Genomic DNA, 26,024 nt, shown 5'->3' on the forward strand with positions numbered 1-26,024 from the left:
CAATCGCGGAAATAGAGCTTAAAGATACGCCACGCACCCCTCGCCCACGAATAAGCCGAAAACCGAGTTCGCCTGCAATGCGCACTATGGGGTGACATCCTGAAGAAGTAATTGCGTAGTGGTTTATGGGACCGATAGAGTGCGCTTTGTGGGCGTGTGTTCACCGTTCCTTGTTTGCAACTTGGCTCTGTATGCGGCACTACGCACAGAAAAAGTCTCCGCTCGTGCACGCTAGTTTTGGGCGGCTGTACACAGTTTTCCAGCATTACAGGAACTCATAATTCAAAACGAATCAACACGTGCTCACCTTTTTATGTAAAACTCCTCGAGCTTCTGGTAGTCACCGGTAATACCAATCTTGGTCATGAAATCCGTGATGTTAGGGTTAGATTTCCTGTAAAAACAGATTTTTCATGGGACATGACAATTAAATCGCACAAAGTTCTGTACCTTCTGAATGAGCGGCCGCTATTTGTCATTGCTCCTAAATAATAAAAAACGGGCAACTCAGTATGTATTTCTACGAAATGATTTTTAAAGACGATAGTCTTTCTTGGGGAACTTAAACGCAGAAATTTTGGTCTGTCTGTCTGTCTGTCTGTCTGTCTGTCTGTCTGTCTGTCTGTCTGTCTGTCTGTCTGTCTGTCTGTCTGTCTGTCTGTCTGTCTGTCTGTCACCCGATTCAGCCACTCGGCCAAAGTTGAACCACTTGCTTACCGCCCACCCATCTTGAACTGGTACGGCTGTTGTCGATCAAAAAGTAGATATTACGCATATCTGGGGCACAAGATCACTAGGTAAGTATTAGGTGGTGTGTTCCTTTAATAGAAAATACATAGATACATAATTCTAAAGACCCTAGTTTCTTAAAGGGGTAATGAAGCACCCCCTTGGGCTTGTTGAAAAAACACACCCTGTGGAAAGCTGACACGGCTCTGCCAATTATTACAGTCGTGTGCGCCGCGTAAAGGCCACAAGCGGAGCGCAAAGTTGCTGTTTCCCCAGGCACCCTCTTTTAAAACAGAGGCCGGTTCTCACTCTCGTCGGTGGGCGGGGCGTCTGCACGTTGACGTCGCGGATCGGCCAGTTTACGTCGCAAGAGACATAGCATGCTTATTGGCCAATAGCGGACGTAAGTCGAGAGCGGCGTTCGGATTAGATGCGCTTCTTGCCACGGGGTGCCGCCACTTGCCGGCGCCGCACTCCTCAGTACATGGTAGCCGCACGCGCGCACGTGAATCACAGCGGGAGATCGATCGCGTTTCATGACGCGCGCTGACGTAACTTCTTTCCCCCGTGCCATCCCTCCCTATGTAACTTCCAGTGCGCTCGTCGGCACGAGAAAAGAGAGAAAGCGCAGAGAGCGTGCGCTAAACCCCCGTAACTCCGCTCATTCTTGACGGATTGGAGAAATTTTTGCGGCAATCGATTCGGGAGGCAGTAAACTCCGATACTGAGGTCATTAGATCATTACTTGGAAAAGTGGTTCATGGCCCCTTTAAACTGCCGCTGCGGCTGCGCTGAAAATTCCATGCTATGCGAGCCTATGCGAACCGACGAACGCCCTCTGCCACGGAGGAAGGAAACCCTCTGCACAAGCTCATGTTTCCCGATGTATTGCCAGATGGCGCCCATATCTCACGCAGCGTAGACGCAGCGCCTCCCCTATCGTCTTTACACGGCATTTGCAGCGGAGCACGCAGATACGCGGCCATTTTTTTTAGATTGATGACGTTTAACATTCAAGTAATTTCTTTATGTAGTAATGCAAGTCGACCTTCCTTAATTAGCAGAACTTGGCATTATGTTGTGGCACCATCATAAGCATCTAAAGCGTCCACTTGCATCCGCAAAAAAAGATTCCGGCAGATCCTGCGCATTGTGGGAATCGACGTCATGCGAAGCAGTAAGCGACTAACAGCCTATGCCACACTTTTTTCCTTTTTCCTTTGGGCCAAGCATTGCAAGGTGGATGGACATATTTGTGTAATCTGATAATTTGTGTTTATATAATAGTAATTGTTGACGTTTTACGCCACAAGACCTTATTTGGGTGTGTATCGTGGGCTTGCCAGGCACGCCGACTACACTGGTGTGTAACGTGTAGCTTACGGTCCGACGTAACGTCGGCACTCATGTTGCAGCCCAGAGGTCGCTCTTATCGAAACGATGTGCAAGCAGCGTTCGTTGGCGCATTCCGGCAACCACGACTGACGTTGCCCTGACGCGATGCCCGTACAAGGTCTTTTTCCGAAGCAGTTTGAAGCATTGGCGTAGCTCTGTGGTCGAATATCTGTCTGTCTGTCTGTCTGTCTGTCTGTCTGTCTGTCTGTCTGTCTATCTATCTATCTATCTATCTATCTATCTATCTATCTATCTATCTATCTATCTATCTATCTATCTATCTATCTATCTATCTATCTATCTATCTATCTATCTATCTATCTATCTATCTATCTATCTAATTAAAAAATTTGTGTGAAGCCCAAGCGACCGATTTCAAGATAATATTGCTTCTGCTCTTCCACATCGACTTTACTCCCATATTTCCTCCTCACGTAGATACTACTGTCAGTGCTCCCTCTAGTAATTTTCGCAAAGTAGCGCTGATTACGGTTGAGCAAGGATTACCTACACAACAGTGAGAGATCTGTATCAGAATGATATACGGGATGATTTATAACAATTTAGGAACTCAGTAAATTAATCATTTATATGAGATCGCCAGTATCCAATCCATTCTTTTTTGTTTTTCGTATGATATATTTGTACCAGCAGTACCAGCTACCACGAGTGTCCTCAGGAGCCAGCCGTACCACAACCTTCATCATAAACGCAACCCTACCCTGTGTCGGTTTTCTTCCCGTGCCAGCAACTATCTGCGCTTGATCTTGCAATGAGGGTGCAGGAAAACATCGTAGTTATTTCAGAAGACTCAGAAAATAAACAGCGCGGAAATTACGTAAAGAAATGCAGGGTATTCACGTCTTCGCTACTTGGCGCCATATGGTTTGCAGAGCAATTTGTCCTTCTCAGACGTTTGATAAACAAGTCGCACGCACAACACAAATAATAGATTTCCCCACGACTTCAATCATTCCGCACGTACCAGCAGTCGAAGCCGACTTCGTCTCCTCCCAAGTGAACGTACTGTTCGGGAAACACGTCTGCCACCTCAGAGAAAAGCGCCTTGAGGAAATCGAAAGTCGCATTCGTGCTGGGGTCTATCGGTCCAAGTTGGCCGCTGGGCTCCGTCCCCTTGTAGCAAGTAGTCAGGAGATTAGGAAAGGCCTCGCCCCATGACCGGGTGTGTCCTGTATTGAGAGGCAAATCTTGATTGTTCCGCGCATATTTTCTGTAAGTATCTACATCTTGATGCTTAAATGAGTTATAAATATTCGGCTTCAAAAATACAGTGCAACCTACTGACTCATTCTTGGTGTATACAGCACCGTTTAACACGAGAAAGACTGGACGCTAATTCATCCTCGTACTGTTGGCCTATTCATTTCTGTTTCAGCCAGTTTTTCAGTAGTCAACATGTACCAACCAGCCCAGCTCATCACGTTTTGGTTAAGCGCTATTCTACTTCAGAGAAATTTACAACATAAAAGAAAATCCTAAATGTTAGACGAGATTCATTACCTGTTACTAACAACCAATTTCAACAACTGAGTGATTCCTATGTGGTGATGTTAAAATTGGAAACTCGCTTGCGCGCATGAAGAACACTACCATGATCTCTAAATTAAGTTTCTGCCGCAAGAATTTCAGTTTTCGAAATACCAAACTTAGCGTACCGAGTAGTATGTTGGCTTCTACGGGCATTTCCCTCTGCATACAGTGGAAGTATTCATCGATCTCCTTCTATATTTATGTTAATCTAGCTTTTGTATTATCATCTACTACACTGGCAACAGCAGAATGAGCCGTTTATACATACAACAGCCTAATGCTTTCGTTCGGGCTAGTTGATGTGTACTTAGAACATAATGCATGGCTGCGGTAAAAAAACATGGACAAAGAAGAGATGTACAAAGGACGGGCGCCGGACGGGAAAAGCCTAAAAGCTTGCAGATGTCCGCCCTACGCCAGACGTTACCTTTACTACACAGCGAAGACTGGGCAAAACTTCTGTGCAGCATATGTGACAAAACCACATGCAGTTGTTTATGTTACAGAAGAAACGCAAACTGCATTATCTTCTATTTATTTATTTAATTATTTGTTTGTTTGTTTGCTTGTTTGTTTGTTTGTTTGTTTGTTTGCTTGTTTGTTTGTTTGTTTGTATGTTTGTTTGTTTGTTTGTTTGTTTGTTTGTTTGTTTGTTTGTTTGTTTGTTTGTTTGTTTGTTTACATTCACTGCCATCTCACACAGCAGGATATTTCAGAGTTGTGTACAGCCGCCCAATTTTTTCACCTGAACGCGCGATCGTCGACCGCCGAGACGATAAGCGCCGTATAACGGAGCGTAGCGGCAAAATGAACGAGAATACGCGTGTGCGCGCGATGAGCAGTACTGTGCAGCTGTCTTCTACTAGGCTGTTCCATGGAACCGGATACCACCCGCTTCGTTTGATGACCGTTATCGTCATCCTTTTCTCTTTTTTAAACGCTGCCATCAAGTTATAAAGAAAATGTCAGGTGGTCACGCTTCACAAAGATGGGACGTTAGAGGGGACTTGAAATACTTGAAATACGAGAACGTAACTTCTACATGGACTTTGGAAGACAATGACAAGCGCATATCAAAGACAAGGACAAGGCAACTCGCTCAATCAGCCATTTAAATAGGTTATAGGGGAGACCCGCGCCGAGGAGGACGCTGCGGTTCCGGGCGCTGCCGATTAATGTGGAGAGAAAACTCGTAACGCGACTGGTCACCTCTCCGCTGTCCCCTTCACGCCGCCTTGAAATCCCGTTGCTTTGTGCGCACGCTGCGCACGCTCGGCACGTGTTTTAGCGGGTCTCGTGGCTCGCAAGGCATTCCAAGATCCCCGTGATTGAGGACTCATTTCGCAGCTGCAGTGTGGCGTAAGGGCAGCGTCTACACCACCTTGTAGGGCATGCGGAGCAGGTAATAGCAGACGACATTGTCCTGGTCTGGGTGATGGGCTTTTCGCATAACGAAATATTTGCGGCGCAGCTGTGAAGGAGGAAGAAAAAAAAGCGCGCATCTCCACAAAGTGAATCATGACGAGTGGGCAAAGGCCTGGCTACCGTATGGGTGAGTAACCCTACGTTTCCCAAAACGTTGCCCCATATAATGTAAATTGAGTGACATAATGTGACATAAAGAGACATAAAAATTCGAAGACAAAGCTAGGTCCGAAGGTCCATAATGTCTACATTGAAGTGGCAGACTAGTATAAAGGGTTTGTGCTTGCAGGTGTTTTAATTATGAATGATATCAGTCCATTGCTAAACGTGATGTTTCGATTTCACACGGTGCTGTGTAAGCACGGACACGGACGCCAAACGGATGGACGGACACGCCTCGGCCTTAAGGTGCTTAGATAGAGCCAAGATCAACCTCGCTACAGCCAAGTTCTGCCTAGATAAAGCCCAGTTGAAGCTCGCTACAGCCAAGTTCTCTCTAGATTAAGACAAGTTCAACCTCATTACAGTGAGCCATGTTCTGCCTAGATGAAGCCAAGTTCAACCTCATTACAGCCAAGTTGTGCCTAGATAAAGCCATGTTCAACCTCGGTACAGCCATGTCCTGCCTAAACAAAGCCAAGTTCAACCTCGTTACCGCCAAGGTCTGCCTAGATCAAGCCATGTTCAACCTCGTTACAGCCATGTTCTACCTAGATAAAGCCAACTTCAACCTCGTTACAGCAAAGTTCTGCCTAGATAAAGACAAGTTGAACCTCTTTACAGCCTAATTCTGCCTACATAAAGCCAAGATCAACCTCGTTGCAGCCATGTCCTGCCTTGATAAAGCCAAGCTCAACCTCGTTACAATAAAGGTCTGTCTAGATAAAGCCATGTTCAACCTCGTTACAATAAAGTGTTGCCTAGATTACGCCAAGTTCAACCTTGTTACAGCCAAGTCCTGCTTAGGTAAAGCTATGTTCAACCTCGTTACAGCCATGTCCTGTCTAGATAAAGCCAAGTTCAACCTTGTTACAGCCATGTCCTGTCTAGATAAAGCCATGTTCAACCTCGTTACAGCGAAGTTCAACCTCGCTACAGCCAAGCTCTGCCTAGATAAAGCCATGTTGAACCTCGTTACAGCCATGTCCTGCCTAGATAAAGCTAAGTTCAACCTTGTTACAACCATGTCGTGTCTAGATAAAGCCATGTTCAACCTCGTTACAGCGAAGTTCAACCTCGCTACAGCCAAGCTCTGCCTAGATAAAGCCATGTTGAACCTCGTTACAGCCACGTCCTGCCTAGATAAAACCAAGTTGAACCTCGTTACAGGAAAGTTCTGCCTAGATAAAGCCAAGTTCAACCTCGTTACATCCAAGTTCTGCCTAGATAAAGCCACGTTCAACCTCGTTACAGCAAAGTTCTGCCTAGATAAAGCCAAGTTCAACCTCGTTACGGCCAAGTTCTGCCTAGATAAAGCCATGTTCAACCTCGTTACAGCAAAGTTCTGCCTAGATAAAGCCAAGTTCAACCTCATTACGGCAATAAATAAATAAGGCAGCGATCAGTTTTGCTGTGTATGAGCTTTGCGCGTCTTAGTGCATGCTTGCGATCAACTTTTTTTACAACGGCGCACAAGTTACCGACAGCCTAAAAACAGCTTCGCTGTTAATTTAGGGATGGACTTTGAGAGCTGTGTTGATAATATCGTCGTAAAACGTATGGTACACTCTGTAGTCCTGTACTATCCATAATATCGCTTTTGAATATAAGGATACCTACGCAAGTTGGTGATTACCGTACTAGAAACAGGCGATGACGAAGAATCAGGGCAGGACATGCTGGCGCATTTGTCATCACATGCGAAAACTGATTAACAGCAGTCGGTAAGGGATTCGGCCGTGTTAATGTCATATGAGCACGGTTTCTTTCTTTCTGTATGAGCGACTCTTACCAGGTGTGTCGAATTCGGCCATGACGCGAATGCCCCTTGCAGCAGCTTCACTGATGACGTACTGCACATCTTCTGGCCGGTAGACGCGGATTTCCGGGTCATAGGCGCCCTGCGGAGAGAATTCCTCTGTTCGGCGACGTATATATATCTTCTTACATTTTCTTCTTATCATCACACTTCAATCACAAAAATTGTATTGCCTGACCAAAAAAAGATAGCTTACTTTTCGCTCGCCAAACACATAACTAAAGAGCGCTGTATTGATCCAGAACTGTGGCACAGATACGGCCGCCAATCTGAATATCGACTGCAGAGGGGATAACTGCAGTCTCTCATATCGGTTTATGTGAAAATATCTGCATAACCTTTGCTTGTTTTCCTTCTGCCTAGAAAGGCGGGACCTGAGACGCACGAGACAGAGAAGACCATTTCGCATTGCTGCGTACCTAAATGGGAAACAGGAAATCCATAAAAAAACTGACGCGTTCTGAAAATTTTTATGCCATCGCTCGACCAACATTTTATGGCATCGCTCTTGCGCATGGCGACTGCAAATATATATAACGTGTCTTTCTCCACAAGGGCGTCACGCATCCTTGTGTTTCCGATGGGTCTTCAGTCTCACGGATATCCTCAGACCGGCAATATATGATTAGCGCAAATGGGCTATGTAGCAAATGTGCTTCTCTTTTGAGCCGCTTCATGGGTACTTAAAAACGGTTGCCAGCCTCTGGAAAGGGTGATAACGCAAAAGACCGGAAAGGTTCATTAAAAATAGGTATAGTTGTGTTTCACCCTACGAGGTGAAAGGAGTAGCCAAAAATTTACCCCAGTTCCACCCAGTGTGAAATCTGCAGAAACAGCAGAGCTGCGATTCTCCTCTGTTTCCCTTGTGACTTTTTTAGATTTATTGTGATATTGTGTGGGTGTCTGTGATTACGTTATTTGTATAGTAGAGATGCACGCGAATGATATGCGGCAGCCCCTGACACATTTGCCCCTGCTACACTGGCTTTAGGCCCTATTCAAGCTTGAGCCGCCCTTCCCGTTTATGTGCGGCTGCAGCTTTGCCGGCGACCAAGGCAGATACGCCTTCCATGGGTGTATCTGGGAACCAGAACGTGACATGCGACGCGGACATTCATCTGTCGTCAAGCCCATACTCTAGAACAGCTATGATGTTAAAAGCAATAACGGCGATTTCCAAAACTAGTGCAGTAGGTGTAAGTTTCCCCGCCTTCGCAATGCTCGTCCTTAATAAATAGAAAAGCAACGGCCAATCAACGCATTCTCACCTTTTCGCTCATGCTCGGGAATTTCTTGCTGACGTACGGAAAGGATTCGTCGTCCACGATGTGCCAGTGGAGGACATTCATCTTGTTGTACGACATTGCGTCCTGGAAGAGCAGGAATTGCATTCATTACTCTATAACGTTTTAACCAGCGCACAAGCGCCACAATAGGGCACTGATTACGGCGTCGCGCTGCTGTGTTCAAGATCCCCGGCTCGACATCGGCAACGGGAGCCGCATTTCAATGGCTTCGAAACGAAAAACCCCTCGTGTATGTACGTAATCTAGGTGTATGCACTTCATGATACAAGATGTCCAACTGACGCTGTAGTCTCTCCCAACCTTGTGCCTTGCGATAAAGTTCAAGTAAGTGGGAAGCCGAAGAAAAGGCGGGGTCTGGAAGTGATGATAAATCGTGCTGAGACAAGATCACTTGTCTGAAGACAAGTCGTCTTATCGCGATATTGACTTCAGCGGCGTTGCTTGTTCGAAAATTTGCCATAACTTGCAGTGACGTTGCGGTTTTGACACGTAAAGGCCTGAATGTATTTTATCTGAAAACGCACATAGTTTTCTTTTCGTTGTATTACGAGTAATGTTCGTGCATGAATTTCTTGCAAACGTCAAGTTTACACACCATCACCATTGATGTAGTCGGGGGTCTGCCCATAGGACCGGGGAGCAGCCTGGCCTCAAGCAGAAGTAGAATTCAGGAGCCGGAGCTGATAACAGGAACGTTTATTTACATGATGAGTTGGTAGCGTGTCGTAGCGTCGTCTAGCGACGCTGCGTAGCGTCGACGTAGCCTCGACGTGGCCTGTCGAAGCCTCGTGGTAGCTCGTGGACGCTTGCTCGACGCTCGCGTTATAAAGCCTGGGCCTTCCCATGATTCCCTGTTGGGAGAAAACAATGAAGTCCAAGACAGTCCAATCAACATGTCTTCATCTCCGCCCACTAAACGAAAAGTAAGCACCGCCTCCTTCGCACTCCAGGAAAGAGAGAATCGGCGCGCCTGGACGACGGACGGTGCATTGCTGGAAACAGGCTGTGTTGTCAGGTGTGCTGTCGGGTGCAGTCGTTCCTTGCCTCGATATCGCCGTCGACGCAGCTGACGGCCAGCTCCTAGTCGGGTCACCATGCCACAGAGGAACCATACACACAATGAACGGATTACTGCGGCGCACATTCCTCTAAACGAAAAGTAAGCACCGCCTTCTTCGCACTCCAGGAAAGAGAGAATCGGCGCGCCTGGACGACGGACGGTGCATTGCTGGAAACAGGCTGTGTTGTCAGGTGTGCTGTCAGGTGCAGTCGTTCCTTGCCTCAATATCGCCGTCGGCGCAGCTGACGGCCAGCTCCTAGTCGGGTCACCATGCCACAAAGGAACCATACACACAATGAACGCTTTACTGCGGCGCACATTCCTGAAAATTGGCCGTGACCTCAGGTGTGTTGACAGCCTTGAAGGGTTCAGGACCCAATTGCAGTGTCGTCGCCGTATCTGGTACGTTTCGGGGAACGTTGAGGTCGAAGAAAGCAGGGCTGATGCCGCCATACCATTCCGACGATCCAGCGGCGCCAAGCCGTGAAGTCCGATCATAACACCATCTTTGTCAAGGCGAATTCCAATAAAATAATGGCTCGTTCACACTGAGCATTCCGGCGACCGGAGAGCCGCAGAATCCGGTTCGGCGGCGGCGAGATTCGCCGAATCGGCCCTCTCCGTGCCGATCGCTCCCGGAGTGAATGATGATGAGTGGGCAAAGCTGCGGAGGTTCATCGGTAAACCGTGAATCTTCCGTGAATTCTGCCCAGTACATCATCACCGACGTGAGATCGGGCGCGTTTATACTAAAGGTTCGATGAGTTATGACGACTTGCAGCGCACTTTAATTTTACATGTACGCTGTGAATTTTCATTGTTTAGAAAACCATTGCTTAGAAAACATCTGGCGTCTTTCGTTAAGCAGCTGGCGTCTTTTCGTTTTGCTTTAGAAACATCTGGCGTTCTTTCGTTTTGCTTTTACAAAACATCTGGCGTCTTTTGTTGGTTTATTTCATCAATCAACGGCGTTTTGAACAAAATTTTTATTGTTTAATCACGCACAGGAGAAATCTCACCAGGCACTACCTTGGAGGCAAAGAATGGCTGCTAATGGGAATGAGAGACAGAAGGAGTCGGCTTTTAGCTAACGCTGCGAATTTTTTATTGTTCAACAACGCACAGGAAACATCTCCCACCGGCACCACCTTGCAGGTCAAAGCGTAAGACTGGTTACATACTACGCTACGAGGGACGAACGGGTGCCGCTATAAGGAGCTTCGCCCCTAAAAGGGCGTCTTTTTGCTCCACAACAATAATCGTCATTTATTTTGCTTTCCTTTTCTTGCATTATCACCGTGCGCCCGGCACTTTCTGGTCACGAACGATATGTCCGCTATCAGCGTGACCTAGCATTCTTGGTAGGAAAGTGGCCAGCGCCGAGTTTTCAAAACAGGAAACGCAAGCAAGCCAGATGACGATTATTGTTGTGGGACAAAAACCTTTTCTGTGAGTGTAAAGCCGCAGCTGCTCATTTCGCCGCGGTCTACGCACCGGTTGTTTCGCTTGAAGCACGTTTCAGGCCGCTGCAGTACAGTAGCGCACGAACGCAGTCACGTCGTCATATTTCGCGGGCTTTCTTTAAGGTGACGGTACCACCGTCGCCATCTTGCGAGTAGTTTCTGCTTGAGCCACCAGAAGACGCCACTAAGTCACGTTTGGAAAAAAAGGGAGGAAAATGCACTCTCCGCCGTCGTAGCATGCGGCGGCGAAGTGCCTGTTCCTGCTGCAACTAATCCATTCTTTTCGGGGGTGCCGCTGCTTCCATAATCTCCTTTGAAACGTTTCAAATGTGCGTGACGCCCTCCCTCCCTCCCTCCCTCCCTCCCTCCACTTCCGAACATCAACAACAGTAACAAAAAAAGGCACGGACCCGAGAGCCTTTGTACTCCCGTGCAACTGTCCAGAAAAGAGGTGCCTCTCTCTCTCTCCCCTGGTAACGTATAACTATTTACAATAGAACGATTAGGCGCTGAGCCGCACTGCCGCAAGGGTTGCTGGAAATAATGGTTTGGTTCCTGAACCGACTCTTTCTCTCCCTCGCTAAAAAAGAGTAGACGACCGTTCGTTTGTGCAGTAACTTCTCGAGGAAGTTCTTCAGTGGCCCTGAACACCGGCAGTGTTCGGTCGCGTGGAACAGCCCCGACCTTGTGCACGTGCATAGTAATTGTAGATTTCTCCACTGTCACCAGCTTTGGCTCGACTGTAAATGTAGTGTGGGTGTCGCACATGGTCCGCTTGATACTTATGTTGCTACATTCAGAAGCTACCCAGAAAGCTCCTTTCCACTACTTCCTGGCTATCATTACACAAAGCCCCCTTTTCGTGCCTTGCAATGAGCAAAAAATAGTTATATTATATGCATGAACGAAGGAAGGGCTTTGCCTTTTTGCCAGCTAAAACACTATGCGCCTCATGCATCCCTAAACAGGTGTATGGGGCACCGCTTCCTTTTCCTCTGTTACATAGCTATTTGAAATCTTCAAGAATGTGAATGGGGATTAGGGTGACATCGACCATATTGTGGTGCAAGCGTGGCGAGCAGGCAGAGAGCGGAAGAGGAGGTCAAGCAACGCGACATACATACTTGGAGGGCGCACTCACAAACATAAACGAACGCACTGCTCAGCTTTAGCCGAACGTATGAGAGGTATATTTTTTCAGCTACAAAACGAGTCCTTCTAGCACCGCAGCGAAGAGCACAAGTCGTAACGCATATGCGAATTGCATCCTATTGAGAGTATTCAATAATAAAATGTGTAAGGGCTCTTTCTCGGCGAAACCCAACCTATCTGTATAGGCCGAAAGTCGACACCCAAAAACTAGCTCAGCTTTTCGAAGAGGCTCTCCAATAAGGCTCACGGAAGCGATTGTTTTTGTACTAAAATTGTCATTTCTTCCCGCAGGTTGGCTGCTATTGGCAAAGTTGGGCAAACTTATGCGAAGCAGCCAAGTGTGCAGCTTTAGTACAGAACTCGATCTATGCATTGCTTGTACTTTCAGTGCCGGCCAAAATTTCCCAATGTGCATTATTATCACTTGTCTACGTAGCAACAATGTAAAGTAAGAAATAAATAAAACAGAACACAAAGAGAGACGGCAGTTGAACGAAGGACGCATTCAGTGCGAAATCTCCACCGAAGCGTCAAGAAGGTTGATCCTGACAAGGACTTTTCTTTTTTTTTTTTGCTGGCTTTCTTGCTTCTGCTAGAGGTGGTGGATGTCGCCGTATCCTTTTTCCCTGTCTTAGCACAGTACACATGGTTGGGAAAGTTTAGAGTCCTCTGTTGTATATTGTAATATGCTTTGTTCTGTTGTATGGCGCCAGGGGGCGCCGCCATTTGATATATATAAACACCCTCGCTACAGCCGAGGGTAAGTTGGGCGTGGTGTGGAACTGTGTGTGTGTCGTTCCTTTTCGGAGCACCACAGGTGCTCGGTGCCTTTCCATCGCAAACACTACAATGGCGCAGCCGACATGCGTTTCGAAAGCCTTGCACCCTCCGCCGCTCGCCAACGGCAACCAGCAGCCATGAAGCAAATTATCGGCAACACCAGATGCGGCGATACCCTTTCGGTCCGCTTGCATCGCGCCCTCGCTCTTCGGCAGCCCTCGCTCTTAGCGCATCGCCGCTTATCGCGCCGCAGATAGCGAGCCACCGCCCCCAGGAAGGTCAGCGAAACGCCAGGTGATAACGTATCGCCACACAGCTGCGACATGGCCGGCTTGATAGGAAAGCCGCCCGGGTTTTGGAACCATCCGGGAACACCAACAGTACCGTGGACGCGGTGGCTTGAAGATTTTGAAACTTATTTGCTTGCCGCTGGCGGCGAAAGTTTTTCCGCGGAACGCAAAGCCGCACTGCTGAAAACACTGCTTGGAGCCGAAGGTCAGAGGCAGGCACGGGTTGCACTCGCCGCGGCATCGGAAACGCCGGGATCAACCAAAGACGCCTACTCCTCATTGGTGCAAACGCTAACGGCCAAGTTCAGCCCTCCAGAGGCAGTAGCCACAGCCAGACTCTCGTTTCGGAACCTCACGCAAGGCGAGTCTCCACCCCAGGATTTTCTCTTCGAATTGCAAGATACAGCTAACCAGTGCGACTTCGGTGAACTGAAGGACCAGATGCTGCTCGAACAATTACTCATTGGATTGACTTCTACGCGACTACGGGAACGGTTGCTTGTCGAGGAGGCCACGCTTACGTTTGAGAAGGCCGTGAAGATCATCAACGATGCCGACCGCGTCCAGCGTCGCCTCAAAGAATACGAGCCTGAAGCGCTTGTACAGCTAAACACAGCGCCACATCAAAGTTCGGCGCAGCGCCGTCCTTTGCCGCGGGTTGTCACACCTTCTACCGAGCCTCGCCCTTGGCAACTCGCTGCACCTTCTTCGACGTGTCAGCATTACAACCGGCCACCCCAGTCTGCAACTGGCTGCCCCAACTGTGGCTATCAGCATGCTCCTACTCAGAACTGCCCCGCGCGCGGCAAGGTTTGCTACCAGTGTTCCAAGAGGGGACATTTTGCCACTGTGTGTCGCAGCAGACCCTTCGCGCGGTCACCACCAGCATGGCATCAGCAAGCCTCCAGTCCCTCCAGGCCTAGGCGTTCGGATCACGCCGAGTCTATGGCCCTGTCAGACACCCACCGGACCTCCGCACACCGGGATTTTACGCCGATGTTGAGGTGAACGGAAAGCCTTTATCTTTATTTGTAGACACTGGCTCGTCAGTTTCCATTCTGTCTAAAGAATTGTTTACGCGTTATTTTGTCCAACCGTCAGGTTCCGATAGCAGACTGGTAGCTCCACCTAAAAAACTGAAAGATTATTCAGGGACTATCGTTCCACTTCTCGGGTGTTTTCAAGCTCTGGTAACGTTCCGAAATCGCACTAATGAGATACTGTTCTACGTTGTAAGCAATGGACGATCCCTTCTTGGTATTGATGCAACCCACAAACTTAATATGATTCTTGCAGGCGACAGCCTTCAATGCTGCGGCACCAGCACACAGCCAATTCCAGTGAATCCCGAGTTTTCTGCGGGCGCACCGGCCTCGCCTCCCCGTGAGTTGCCACGAGTGCCATCTAACAGATCGCAAAACATCACATCAGGTACGGTGGGCCACCTACCAGACAGATTCAATCATTTTGAACACTTGTTTACTCCCGGCCTTGGCCTCGTACATGGTGTCACCCATCAGGTCAGGATACGTCCTGAAGTCTCACCACAACGCTTAAAGCTCAGGCGGCTGCCTCTCACATTGCGCGAATCAGTCAAACAGGAAATAGAGAACTTATTACGACAAGACGTCATAGAGCGCGTCTCGGCGTCAGAATGGGTGTCTCCCATTGTTGTTGTTCGCAAACAGAACGGAGCCATTCGAATGTGTGTAGATCTGCGCGCACCTAACCAGGCCATCATTGTTGATAGCTTCCCGTTGCCTCATGCAGAAGACCTGCTGCAGTCTCTTCAGGGTGCTAAATGGTTTTCAAAGTTAGATCTCGCCTCGGCCTATCACCAGGTAACACTACATGAGGACAGTCGCGACTTGACGACCTTTGTAACGCATGAGGGCCTTTTCCGTTTTAAGCGAGTGTGTTTTGGGCTCGCTTCCGCTCCTTCTGCGTTTCAACAACTCATGCACCAAATTCTGTCGGGCTGTTCTGGTGTCAAATTTTACATTGACATCATCGTTTTCGGTAGCACGCAAAAGGAACATGATGACAATCTGGGAAAAGTTCTCACTCGGATTGCTTCCTCAGGGTTAAAGCTAAATGACAAGTGCGTCTTTGATGTCCAAGAACTGTCATTCATCGGACACAAGATTTCCGCTCAGGGCATATCCCCCCTTGAGAAGAACGTTCAGCAGGTTGAGACCTTTAGCCGCCCTTCCAATCCGACCCAACTGCGCTCTTTTCTTGGGTTGACGGAATATATTTCCAAGTTTGTGCCACACATGGCCCACGTAGTGGAGCCACTTCGTCAGTTGCTGCGTAAAGATGTCCCATTCAACTGGGATGTGGCTGCTGAAAATAGTTTTCAGCAGGTAAAAAAGTACCTCCGTGATGCGCCCATTTTATCACTGTTTGACCCAACTCTTCCTATTGTGGTGTCCACAGATGCCTCGGATTACGGGCTTGGTGCTGTTTTGCAACAGACCGATGGAGAAAACACTCGAACTGTTCAGTTTGCTTCTCGTTCTCTTTCTCCAGCTGAACGCAGGTACTCCACTGGCGAAAAGGAAGCTTTGGCTTGTTTATGGGCTTGCGAAAAGTGGCATGTCTACCTCTGGGGAAGAAAGTTCACACTTTTGACGGACCACCAGGCACTGGCTACTCTTTTGTCTGAAAAGGGCTCTGGGAGGAAACCACTGAGAATAGGTAGGTGGACAGCTCGTCTTCTCAACTACACATTCACCGTCCAGTACCGCAAAGGCGAGCAGAATAAGGTAGCAGATGCCCTCTCTCGCAACCCCCTTGACACTTCTGAACCCTCCTTTGCTTTTGAGGAGGAAGTAGTCGCCCAGGTTGAGGCCATGATATCCAAGCTTGAAGTTAAACAGGCCACGACCTGTAACACAGCTCTGAAACAAGTCATGGAATATACGATAAATAGCTGGCCCGCAAGGAAGCAACTTCCTAAAGAACTTCATCCATACTATGAGGTCAGAAGCGAACTTTCGGTGGTAGATAGCATCCTACTGAGAGGGGACCAAGTTGTCCTTCCCAGCCAACTACAGAAACAAGCGCTCGCTCTCGCGCATGCAGGACACCCCGGCATAGTGAGAATGCAAGACCTGATTCGCTGCACATACTGGTGGCCAGCTTTTCGCAAACATGTCGAGCAGTATGTAAGCGACTGTCGAATTTGCAACAGTGCTGACAAGTCGGCCAAAAGCCAACAGGGGCCCATAGAGCCGACTGAATACCCTCCCCGACCCTGGGTGAAGGTGGCTGTAGACATAATTGGTCCATTTCATTCAGCCCCTCAAGACTGTCGGTACGCCATATATATAGTCATGGTAGACTACTACTCGAAGTGGCCCGAGGTGATGTTCACATCATGTGTAACCAGTCAATCTGTAATAGGCTTTTTAACCTCAGTTTTTTCCAGAGAGGGACTGCCCGAGGAAATCGTCACTGATAATGGCCCCCAGTTCACCTCTGTGGAATTCGAAACGTATCTCACTACCGAGGGAATCAGCACATCAGATCTTCACTTTATTTCCCTCAATCTAACGGGCAGGTTGAGCAGTTTAACCGCGTTCTCAAGTCATTCATTCAGTGTGCCCTTCAGGAACAACGGCCTCTAAAAAGGACTGTTCTCGACTACGTCGCAATATATCGAACCATTCCGCACACTGCAACTAAGTTGTCTCCGTTTTACTTGCTGCGTGGTCGCCAACCGCGAACGCGTTTGCATATTGTAGGTTTCTCCGCGCACAGTTTTCATGAGAACCCATATAACGAGTACCAGGAACTGCGTCAGCGTGTTGAATGCTATCAGCGTAAAATGCAGGAGGATGCTAATCGCAGACGTCCTGCCTACCACAATTCCTTTCAACCTGGTGACCAAGTACGGGTGCATCAGAAAGGACAAGGAAAAGCGTCCTCCCAGTATTCACGCCCTAGGGTAATTTATTCCAAGGTAGCCCGTAACACTTATCGTCTGAATGACAGCACTACCTGGCATGCATCAAAGCTCTCCAAGAGCACACTGAAAGAGCCCCCAACACAGTCACCACAACGGTACGATTATCCGATACCGATACCCCAAACAGACAGTGTGCCACCTTCGTTGCCACCTCCTGTGCCACCCACTGTGTCACCGCCTGTAAGTCTGCAGGTACCTCGAGACGCCCAAGATGCGCAGCTTCGGCAAGACGTGGAGTCATCAGAGTCCCGCCAACGATCGTCGTCCCTCACGTCACGACATCAACCACTACACCGATCGGCACGGCCTCAGCGAGAGCGCCGGCGTCCACAGTACCTGGAAGACTACATAGCGTAATTCTTTTGTTAAGGGGAGGAGAAATGTATATTGTAATATGCTTTGTTCTGTTGTATGGCGCCAGGGGGCGCCGCCATTTGATATATATAAACACCCTCGCTACAGCCGAGGGTAAGTTGGGCGTGGTGTGGAACTGTGTGTGTGTCGTTCCTTTTCGGAGCACCACAGGTGCTCGGTGCCTTTCCATCGCAAACACTACACCTCATAAAGGGGTATTCAGGCGGGGGAGAAATGCTCGGGGGGGTAAAGGCGGAGCCTTGTGACGTCAACTCGCGAGGAGAATTCTCCACAAATGCCCCCCACTCACACGGACGGGGTGAACGGAGGGGGAGACCAGTGTTACCAGACTACTCCTGTGGCTTGTACCGCCCGTTTCACCAGCTGCTGACGACGATGACCCCAGCTACAGATGACCCCAACTGCAGACTGGACACCCACTGCCGCTCTCTGCAGGAGCAAGTGCAACAATGTGGCCAAACAAGAGCCCGAAATTCCGCCACATCCCCCACCGCCGGGGGGATCGTTTGTCCTTTCGGGGAAAACGTCCCCGTCTCCTCCGAGGAGGCGCGGGGGAGGTCACGCCCACTCGCTAATCCGTGACGTCGCGGTCACGTGATCCGCAATCTCCCCGTCTCCCCCGAGCATTTCTGCCCCATCTGAATAACCCTGTCAGCGCGAAAAGTGCCCGTCGCCGTCTACACGAGTGCTACAAAAAAAATAATTGGTTGACGTCACCTTATGACGTCACAGATCAACAAAATTTTTGTCGTCGTGACGTCATTGCATGACATCGCTGCTTGGTCAAAAGTGGGCAGATCCCCGAGGAACTGACAAACCGCGTGAGGTGCGGAAAGCTGTCGGTGGGTGTGTGTGTGTGGGGGGGGGGGGGAGTCGACTGAGAAGAAAAAGAAGGCGGCTTTGGCGTTCGAATCCTGTTAGTCAAATGCATAAGGGACCTTGAGAGTTTGATTTGGATAGATATTTCGCACACCCCCTGCGCACTTGCCGGGCTTTCGCGAATGCGACGGCGCACCTGTCAGAACCTGATCAGTTCGCGCACATGGTACTGGAGATATTTTCATTCGTTGCAGAGCCGCCGCACAGTGGTGTGGTAAATGAAGTGGTGTGGTAAACGCACATAAAGCGGTTGCTTTAGAAAATTCGCACGCGCTCACCGATGCGAGCACTCATAGCGCCAGCATATGGGATGACCACAGCGAAAACTCGCGAACAGATTTTTTTTTTTTCACGTTTTGCCGCCAGACATTTTTGAGGTGCGACAGAAGCCCCAGAGCACGCAACTAAGCGCAAGGGTTTCAAAAAAGGCGCCCGCGGCTTCGCATAGAATAGTTTTCTGTTACTTTACTAAATAGTACAGAGACTGGACTGGTCTCAAGCATTATATATTTTTCTTGAGGCACACTATATGTCGTCACTTTGAATTGAAACTTCACCGTGGAACAAAATTTCTATATTGGGCGGGGGGATAGGCGGCTCACACATATGCCTAACTCAGGGGATTATGGCTGCACCCAGTGAGCTCTCGTTGAAAAGGTCCATCGGAGGGGCACGCTTGAGCGTGTCTATGTTTTCTGCGAAAGACTCATTTACTAGGTGTCTATGGCGGCCGATGCCGGCGATACTGAGACGGTAAATGAACTACGTCGCGCACTCTGGCCTGTGAAGGGTGCCTAGAAAATAAGACGTCACATGTTCTACGTGAGCAAAAGGATTATCTGCTAAATTTAGTTTTGCTAGAGCTTGTTAGTTCATATAGCATAAATTGTGCGCGTGTTTTCTATATCACGCAGTCCAAGCTTTATTCCTGTGTTTCCAAACTTCAGTAGGCGTCGGGACGCGTCCCGTTCGTTTTGCTGTGCGCGGCTGGGAACGCTAGAGTTCACGCAGCCATGCGCACTTTTCGCTGCAGTCGGGGAAATATGGCTCGCTAACTGACGGCTTGCAAAATAGTTACTGCGCATATGCGAGCAAGCTTGTTTTCCACACGAAAGCCTCAACCACAGACCAGCAGACGAATATTTTTTTTCCCGTTTACCACTAATCCCTGTCTTTCCTTTCTTTCGTTTTCCCCTTTCTCTCAGTGGAAGAGGAAACTTACAATGAGGCGTGACATTCCTGAAGTAGGTATTGGGAAGCCTTGGTGCTGATCCTGCACCTTCGTATGAATGTGGAGGGGTGAACACGCTTAGAGCAAGAAAAACAGTCATGGAAGAAGTTTTACAGATGTTTGCAAAGTGGGCGCCAGATGCAACACCCTCTACGACGGAGTTGCTTTGTCGGCACTTTCGGAAAACGGGAGACAGCATGAACGAATGGATTCGCAGCGCGCCGTTGAGTACACGACGAGCGCGTAGCAATGGGCATTTCTGAGAACGCGTCCTGCACTCCCGTCGTAGTGTGATCTAGTCTAGAGGGTGTTGGCCAGGGGTCACTCACTATTCTGCAAAGTGTCAATGCGCCTTGGGTGGATGCTATGAGCGTCCCCTTTAAAACGGGGCGGTGACATGTCTGCCACCAGGCTCGAAGAAAAAAAAAGAAAAAAAAAGCTTCCTTGATTCATGTTGGCCTAATACCTTATCTACATTGATTAAATCTATGTTATTATACCAAACAAAATATAAATTCACGGTCCATCTCTCTGCCTCTTAAGGCAGAATGACGTTATTTTTCCCCCATTATTTATTTTTGTTCTTTATCCCTACTTTTCTGCCACCAATACTCTAACCGTCTCTTACTTATTTCTATCGCGGACGTGTGCAGCTTTCCATTGTTGTCCCTAAAACCCAAGGCTTCATGTAGACTCGTGCCCACACGTATACCTGGGTGAATATCGCCACATTCAATCAGTACATGTTCCATCGTTTCCTTAGTTCCCCCGCAGCATGTACATTGTTCTTCTTCGTTACTGAATCTCGCTTTATAACTACGCGTTCTAAGGCAGCCCGACATTGCTTCAAACAGTAAAGCGCTTACCCTTGAATTATCATAAAACCTTTCCCTCCTTATTTCGTTTTTTCCCTTTCGGTAGTTACTCAGAGCCGGCTTCTTTTCCATCGCTGCCATCCAATAAGTATTCTCCGCCTCTCTGACCTTCCGCTTAATGCTCCTTATTGCCATATCGCCCGCGCTGCTAGCCGTATATTTACTGGTAAGCCTCCTAGTTCTTTTTCTCCACTGCGTGTCAACGCTTTTTCTATACAAATACCTGAAAACCTTCTCTGCCCATCTACTCTTCTTCATTTTCCTCAGCCTCTCTTCGAATCTCATTTTGCTCTGAGCTTCCCTCACTTCAAAGCCTGTCCATCCCATATCACCCTTTACAGCCTCATTTGTCGTCTTCCCGTGAGCGCCCAACGCGAGGCGGCCCACCGTCCTTTGATTTACATCCATTCCTGATTGTACCTCTGACTTCATGCACACTACTGAGTTCCCAAATGTAAGCCCCGGGACCATCACACCCTTCCACAGCCCTCGAAGCACCTCGTACCTATTGTATCCCCATAAAGCTCTGTGCTTCATAATTGCAGCATTCCTCTTTCCCTTTGCTACCGATGCTTTCTCTTGTACCTCCATATATCTATCCCCCTCATTTACCCATACTCCGAGGTACTTGTACTCGCTTACCCTCGGTATTTTTTGGCCCTGTATAAAGACCTCATGGTCTTCGTGATCATTGAATACGATCAATCCACATTTTGTTGCACTAAATCCTAGTCCTAGAGCCTCACATTCCCTTCCGCATATATCTGCCAGTCGCTGTATATCATCTTGACTGTCCGCAAATAAGACAATATCATCAGCATAAAATAGACCTGGAAGCTTCTGCTCAACCATCGTGCCGACCTGCTTGTGTGACAAATTAAATCCAATGTTGCTACCGTCTAGCGCTTTTTCCATCCTCACCATGTACAGCATGAATAACAGCGGGGACAAAGGACATCCCTGTCTCAGCCCCTTGCTAATTTCAACGCTGTCCTTGCTACTTATTCCTTCCCATTCTATACAAACTGTATTTTCTCGGTATATTTCCCTCAAAAGCTGTATACAGTCGTCACCTATGCCCACTTCTTTCAGTATATCCCACAAAATTTCCTGATTAACGTTGTCATACGCCCCGGTAATATCTAGATAAGCTACGTATAAGGGCCTGTTTTCTATTTTCGATATTTCTATACACTGGGTAAGAACAAACAGATTATCGTCTAATCGCCTGTCAATTCGAAATCCATTCTGAAGTTCTCCCAAAATATCATTTTGTTCTACCCACGCTTCTATTTTTAATTTTACTGCCTGCATCGCCAACCTGTATAGCACCGATGTAATGGTTAGCGGTCTATACGAGCGAATGTTGTCCTTTTCTCCCTTGCCTTTATAGATTAAGTTCATTCTACTTTTTCGCCAACTGTCTGGTATTTCCCTCTCCTGTAAGCACTTTTCTACGGCTTTCAGCAGTGCTTCTTTAGTTTTATGTCCGAGTTCGTTAATGAGGCTGACGGGAACCCCATCTAAGCCCATCTAAGCCCGGACCTTTTTTCAGGTCCGAACAGCGCCTCCAGTGGAGATCACCGAAATCGAAACTGGGGGTCCGTGGCCTCCGCGCAACGGTAAAAAAATCTCGTGGGTCTGGTATTTTTCGGGATAATTTGAAAACGACGCCAGGTGCCCCAGTTCGCATCTGCCTCTCAGTTAACACCTGTCGCCGCCCCGTGCAACATTTATAGAAGCTGTTTGGCCCTGTGACCCCCCAGAAACATAGCGCGCGTCAACTCACCACCACTCCGCATGCGCAGGCTAGTCTCCAGAAAAAAAAGTCTATTGTTATCTTATCGTTCAACCGGCGTCACGTGAGATGTCAAACACACATACACTACCAAACGATCGTCACCTGCCCGCGAGGGGAAAGCAGGCTTCCAGGTAATGTCCTACGACCCTCAAAAATAAGAGGAGGCAAGGTCAAGTTCTTTGTGTACTTCAAGAACGCTTCTACAGTCACCTGAGTACAAAGGCGAGCAACCAAGCAATTCCTGGAATCCTCAGCACAATAGCCTAACCTGCTGGCTATGCATTCATGATGTACAATGCAACACGCTTTCTTCCCTTCTTTCTTTCTCTTTCCCTCTCTTTCTTTCTTTCTTTTTCAGCCGCCTCATGGGGTTACATTGTGCATTGAAGACATGGCGACTAGATTGAGCCTCTGAAGTCCGGAGAAATAACCCATCCGTGTTTTGGCGGCTTAATAATGTTTAGAGGCGCCACTTTTGACGAACGTCCGAACTGACGCGAAAGAACTTGATCTTTTTTTTCACAGATGGCGCCACCGCCAAAAAAAATGTTTGCGAGATTTATTATTTCTTGAAAATCTTTTGTTTCAAGCACCGCTTCGTAAAGTTAGCGAGCACTGGTGATTACAAGACACTACATGGTCCTTCTAATGTGCAATACGTGTTGTGAACTAGCCTACAAAAGAAAAAAAAACATGAATTTGCACGAACCTGGCAAGCAGAAAAATGAGCTGAATTCACTGCAGTCCTACACATTTTCTAATTAACTTACGACAATTTTCTCTTCATAGAAACCTAGGGAAAGGCTTCCTGCTTGAATATTGAAGATTTCGGAGTTTCAGCTTCGATAGTTTTGTCCCTTCGTCGGTAATGGCTGACCAAGTAGAGGCATAAATTGCTGAATTGAAGTAGTAATAATTCAAGAACTGTTCGTCAGAACACAAAACAACTTCGCGTAGACATAAAGTACATCGTAGCCTGGAAACCCATTCAATATTGTTGTTCTGCACAGAACAAAAAAAAAGTTATTTACTCATAAACTTTCAATATTTTGCCCATTTTTATTGGAGCGTGCATCAATTTTTAATTGGTTTACTGGCAATATCTCTTCATAGAAACCTTGCATAACGCTTCATTAAAAGGCTCTGTAAATTTCATTTCGATATGTTGAACAGTTTTGCTGCACTGGCAGTACAACGGAGGCTTGTACAGCAAAAACTCTGTTTTAAATGCGAGGCATTTCTTAGCGAACCTCAGGCACTTTGGCCGTTTCTATCTACGTATCTATCTATCTATCTAGCCGCCTACGTCTGGGCGCTCTCCTGGTCGTCTCCATAAGTTGTAATATACCAAAATTGGCCTAGCAGGAGATCAGTGTATGACGAACACAATTCACTGGTCATGACATGAATAACGCAAAATACCTGTCGCGTACGTCATGAAACCCTTTCTCTCAGTCTCGTGTGGCACATACCCGTAAACCAGAGTTAATGTTATGCGGGTATGTGCCACAGGTGATACAGAATCTCAACCAACACAGTAACCGCGAACACACACATTGACAAGCAAGGAAAGTGATAATATTTGTTGGGGTTTTATGTCCGAAAACCACGATATGGTATGAGAGACGCCGTAGTAAATGGCTCCGGAAATTTTGACCATTGGGTATTCTTTAACGTGCACCGAGATCGCACAGAACACGGGCATATTCAACTGTGACCGCCGCGACAAGGATCGAACCCGCGACCTTCGAGTCTACAGCCGAGTACCTTAACCGCTACACCACCGCGGCGAACGCAAGGAAAGAGAGGAAACTGAAGGCAGAACATCCCTGGAAGACGCTCAACTACCATCCGCTTGTCCACTTGGTCCTACGCAAAAATCGGCGTCAATGCTGCCTACAATAAATCTGCTGAGAGAGCCAGGCCTCTCATCATTACCAGTTCCTTGAACATTGATTTCTCAAGACCCAAAAATACTTGGTCCTTATATTGCGTGAAAGACGGATTGGATGAGGCGAGGGCATCAAAAGACCTCGCTGCCACGTCGACGGCAGGAGGCATCATAGATCATTTCATCGTAAGAGGCATCCAAGATTTCCACCAGCTGTACTATACCTCGCACTTCACTGCACTTAGGCCCCTCGTAACCGCGATCACGGACGGATCCGATTAACAAGTCCGGTCCAGCTGCTCGTGCTCACTGATCACGGTGATCCTTGTTCGAGAACTGTCAGGAATCTCATCTACACATACGCACGTGTTCGTGAAACGTGCGTGCGTTCTCCGTCATAACGAACAAGTATAACCATTACAAGTGTAACTGTGACTGTAACGTACGTGCAGTGTGCCTGCGCGTGTCATTCGGCTGTGTATATATCTAGGAAAACTTTCCTGAATGAAGCTTAGTTCCGACTTACGCCTGTCCTGTTAGTCTGCGTTCCTTCTTTGTCCTGTTCGGATTCGCGCTATCCAGTATTGATGAATACAAGCACTGCATATCAGCTTACCGCGTCTGGTGTTGGTAACACCCATGTGTCTGTTGCCATCGCTACGCAACTGTAAATAACTGGTTATATAATAGATATGCGACTCTTCAACATATTAGTGTGCGTATACCACTTCCATATTGCTCTAGCGTCATTCCGTAATGTTTCGCTCAATGTGAAAAGATACGCCACAGTCACCATCCCGTGCATGCTTCGCATAACATCGATTCCCATGGTACGTTGGATCTACCAAATTTTTTGCTCACACTGTTTTCATTTGCATGAACTAACGCTCCAGACTAGGCGACAATACTAGCTATCATTAGAAAGCGGAGAACGTAAGCTTTCTAATGCAATACAACTCATATTCATCCATTGAGCAGAGCAAGCACAGTGAGCCAGTAAACAACGACTAAAATGTCGAGTGCTTTTTTTGAGCAGGGTCAGAAAGCGCTGCCAATCGGTAGTCGAGGCTCCCGAGAACACGCGAGCCAAATATTATAGCGAAGCGAGCGGCCTGGAATTTACAATAAATTCTCAAAATCAGCTGAAAATCGCTGCCTCTTCTCTCGACAAATGATGTATTAGTCCGCAATATATGACGCGATTGTCGGCAGTTCCACCATTGGCTGATGTTATAATCACGATAACACCCTCATTATTACCTTAGTTGTTAATTTTGAGTTCAATAAGTAGATAATATGTATGTTTATATTGTGTTATGGCGTTAAAACACCGAACAAACATTAATATTAGCACTTCCGGTCTTACCGACAGCTCGTCTGCTCGTAGTTGCGTGGTTGCGTTTTCTTCACCATGTGCAGTGCCGAAATCGTGAATATTTCTGTGCTTTTGACCATCGCCGGTTGCCGTTCAGAGTGGCAGCCGTTCGAGTGTTGCCTCGTCAGCTGGAAACTGCATCGTCGGCACGTTCTCACGACCGACCGAGGCAGCGGCGCAGCATTTCTCCGATAACAATGCTGGCGCCGGCTAGCATAGGATACCTGTGTTCGCTGAATGGCGAGAGTCCCGTTCGCTGTCTGTTCAGTATGTCATCGAGCGTATGTTCAGTATCCTCGGCGTATCCTCCCCGTAGTCTCAGGTTCCCGAGAAACCGCGACACAGCAACCAAGCAGACTCGCATTTTCACGGTAGCTGCAGACAGCCGGGGGATGGGTCCGCGCCGGCCCGATGCCCCACGATCCTTTCTTCTAGTCTTTAGTTCTTTGTTGTCAGCCCGCACTCGCTGTGCGCCCGCATTCGAAGAGCAAACA

At 47.9% G+C, this 26,024-nt stretch overlaps 1 protein-coding gene across 1 annotated transcript in view; it reads right to left on the minus strand.

The window, feature by feature from the left end:
• Nucleotides 1–26,024, minus strand: part of LOC125756130 (beta-hexosaminidase subunit alpha-like) — a 174,402-nt gene that overhangs the window by 36,952 nt on the left and 111,426 nt on the right. Inside the window, exons 3-6 of the mRNA XM_037653974.2 lie at nucleotides 8,347–8,448; nucleotides 7,052–7,160; nucleotides 3,110–3,314; nucleotides 308–394 (exon numbers count right to left, since the gene is read on the minus strand). Coding sequence (XP_037509902.2) covers nucleotides 308–394; nucleotides 3,110–3,314; nucleotides 7,052–7,160; nucleotides 8,347–8,448 — 503 coding nt within the window. The remainder of the gene's footprint in view (nucleotides 1–307; nucleotides 395–3,109; nucleotides 3,315–7,051; nucleotides 7,161–8,346; nucleotides 8,449–26,024) is intronic.

The sequence above is a fragment of the Rhipicephalus sanguineus genome, chromosome 3 (genome assembly GCF_013339695.2).
Source record: "Rhipicephalus sanguineus isolate Rsan-2018 chromosome 3, BIME_Rsan_1.4, whole genome shotgun sequence".
Classification (NCBI taxonomy): domain Eukaryota; kingdom Metazoa; phylum Arthropoda; class Arachnida; order Ixodida; family Ixodidae; genus Rhipicephalus; species Rhipicephalus sanguineus.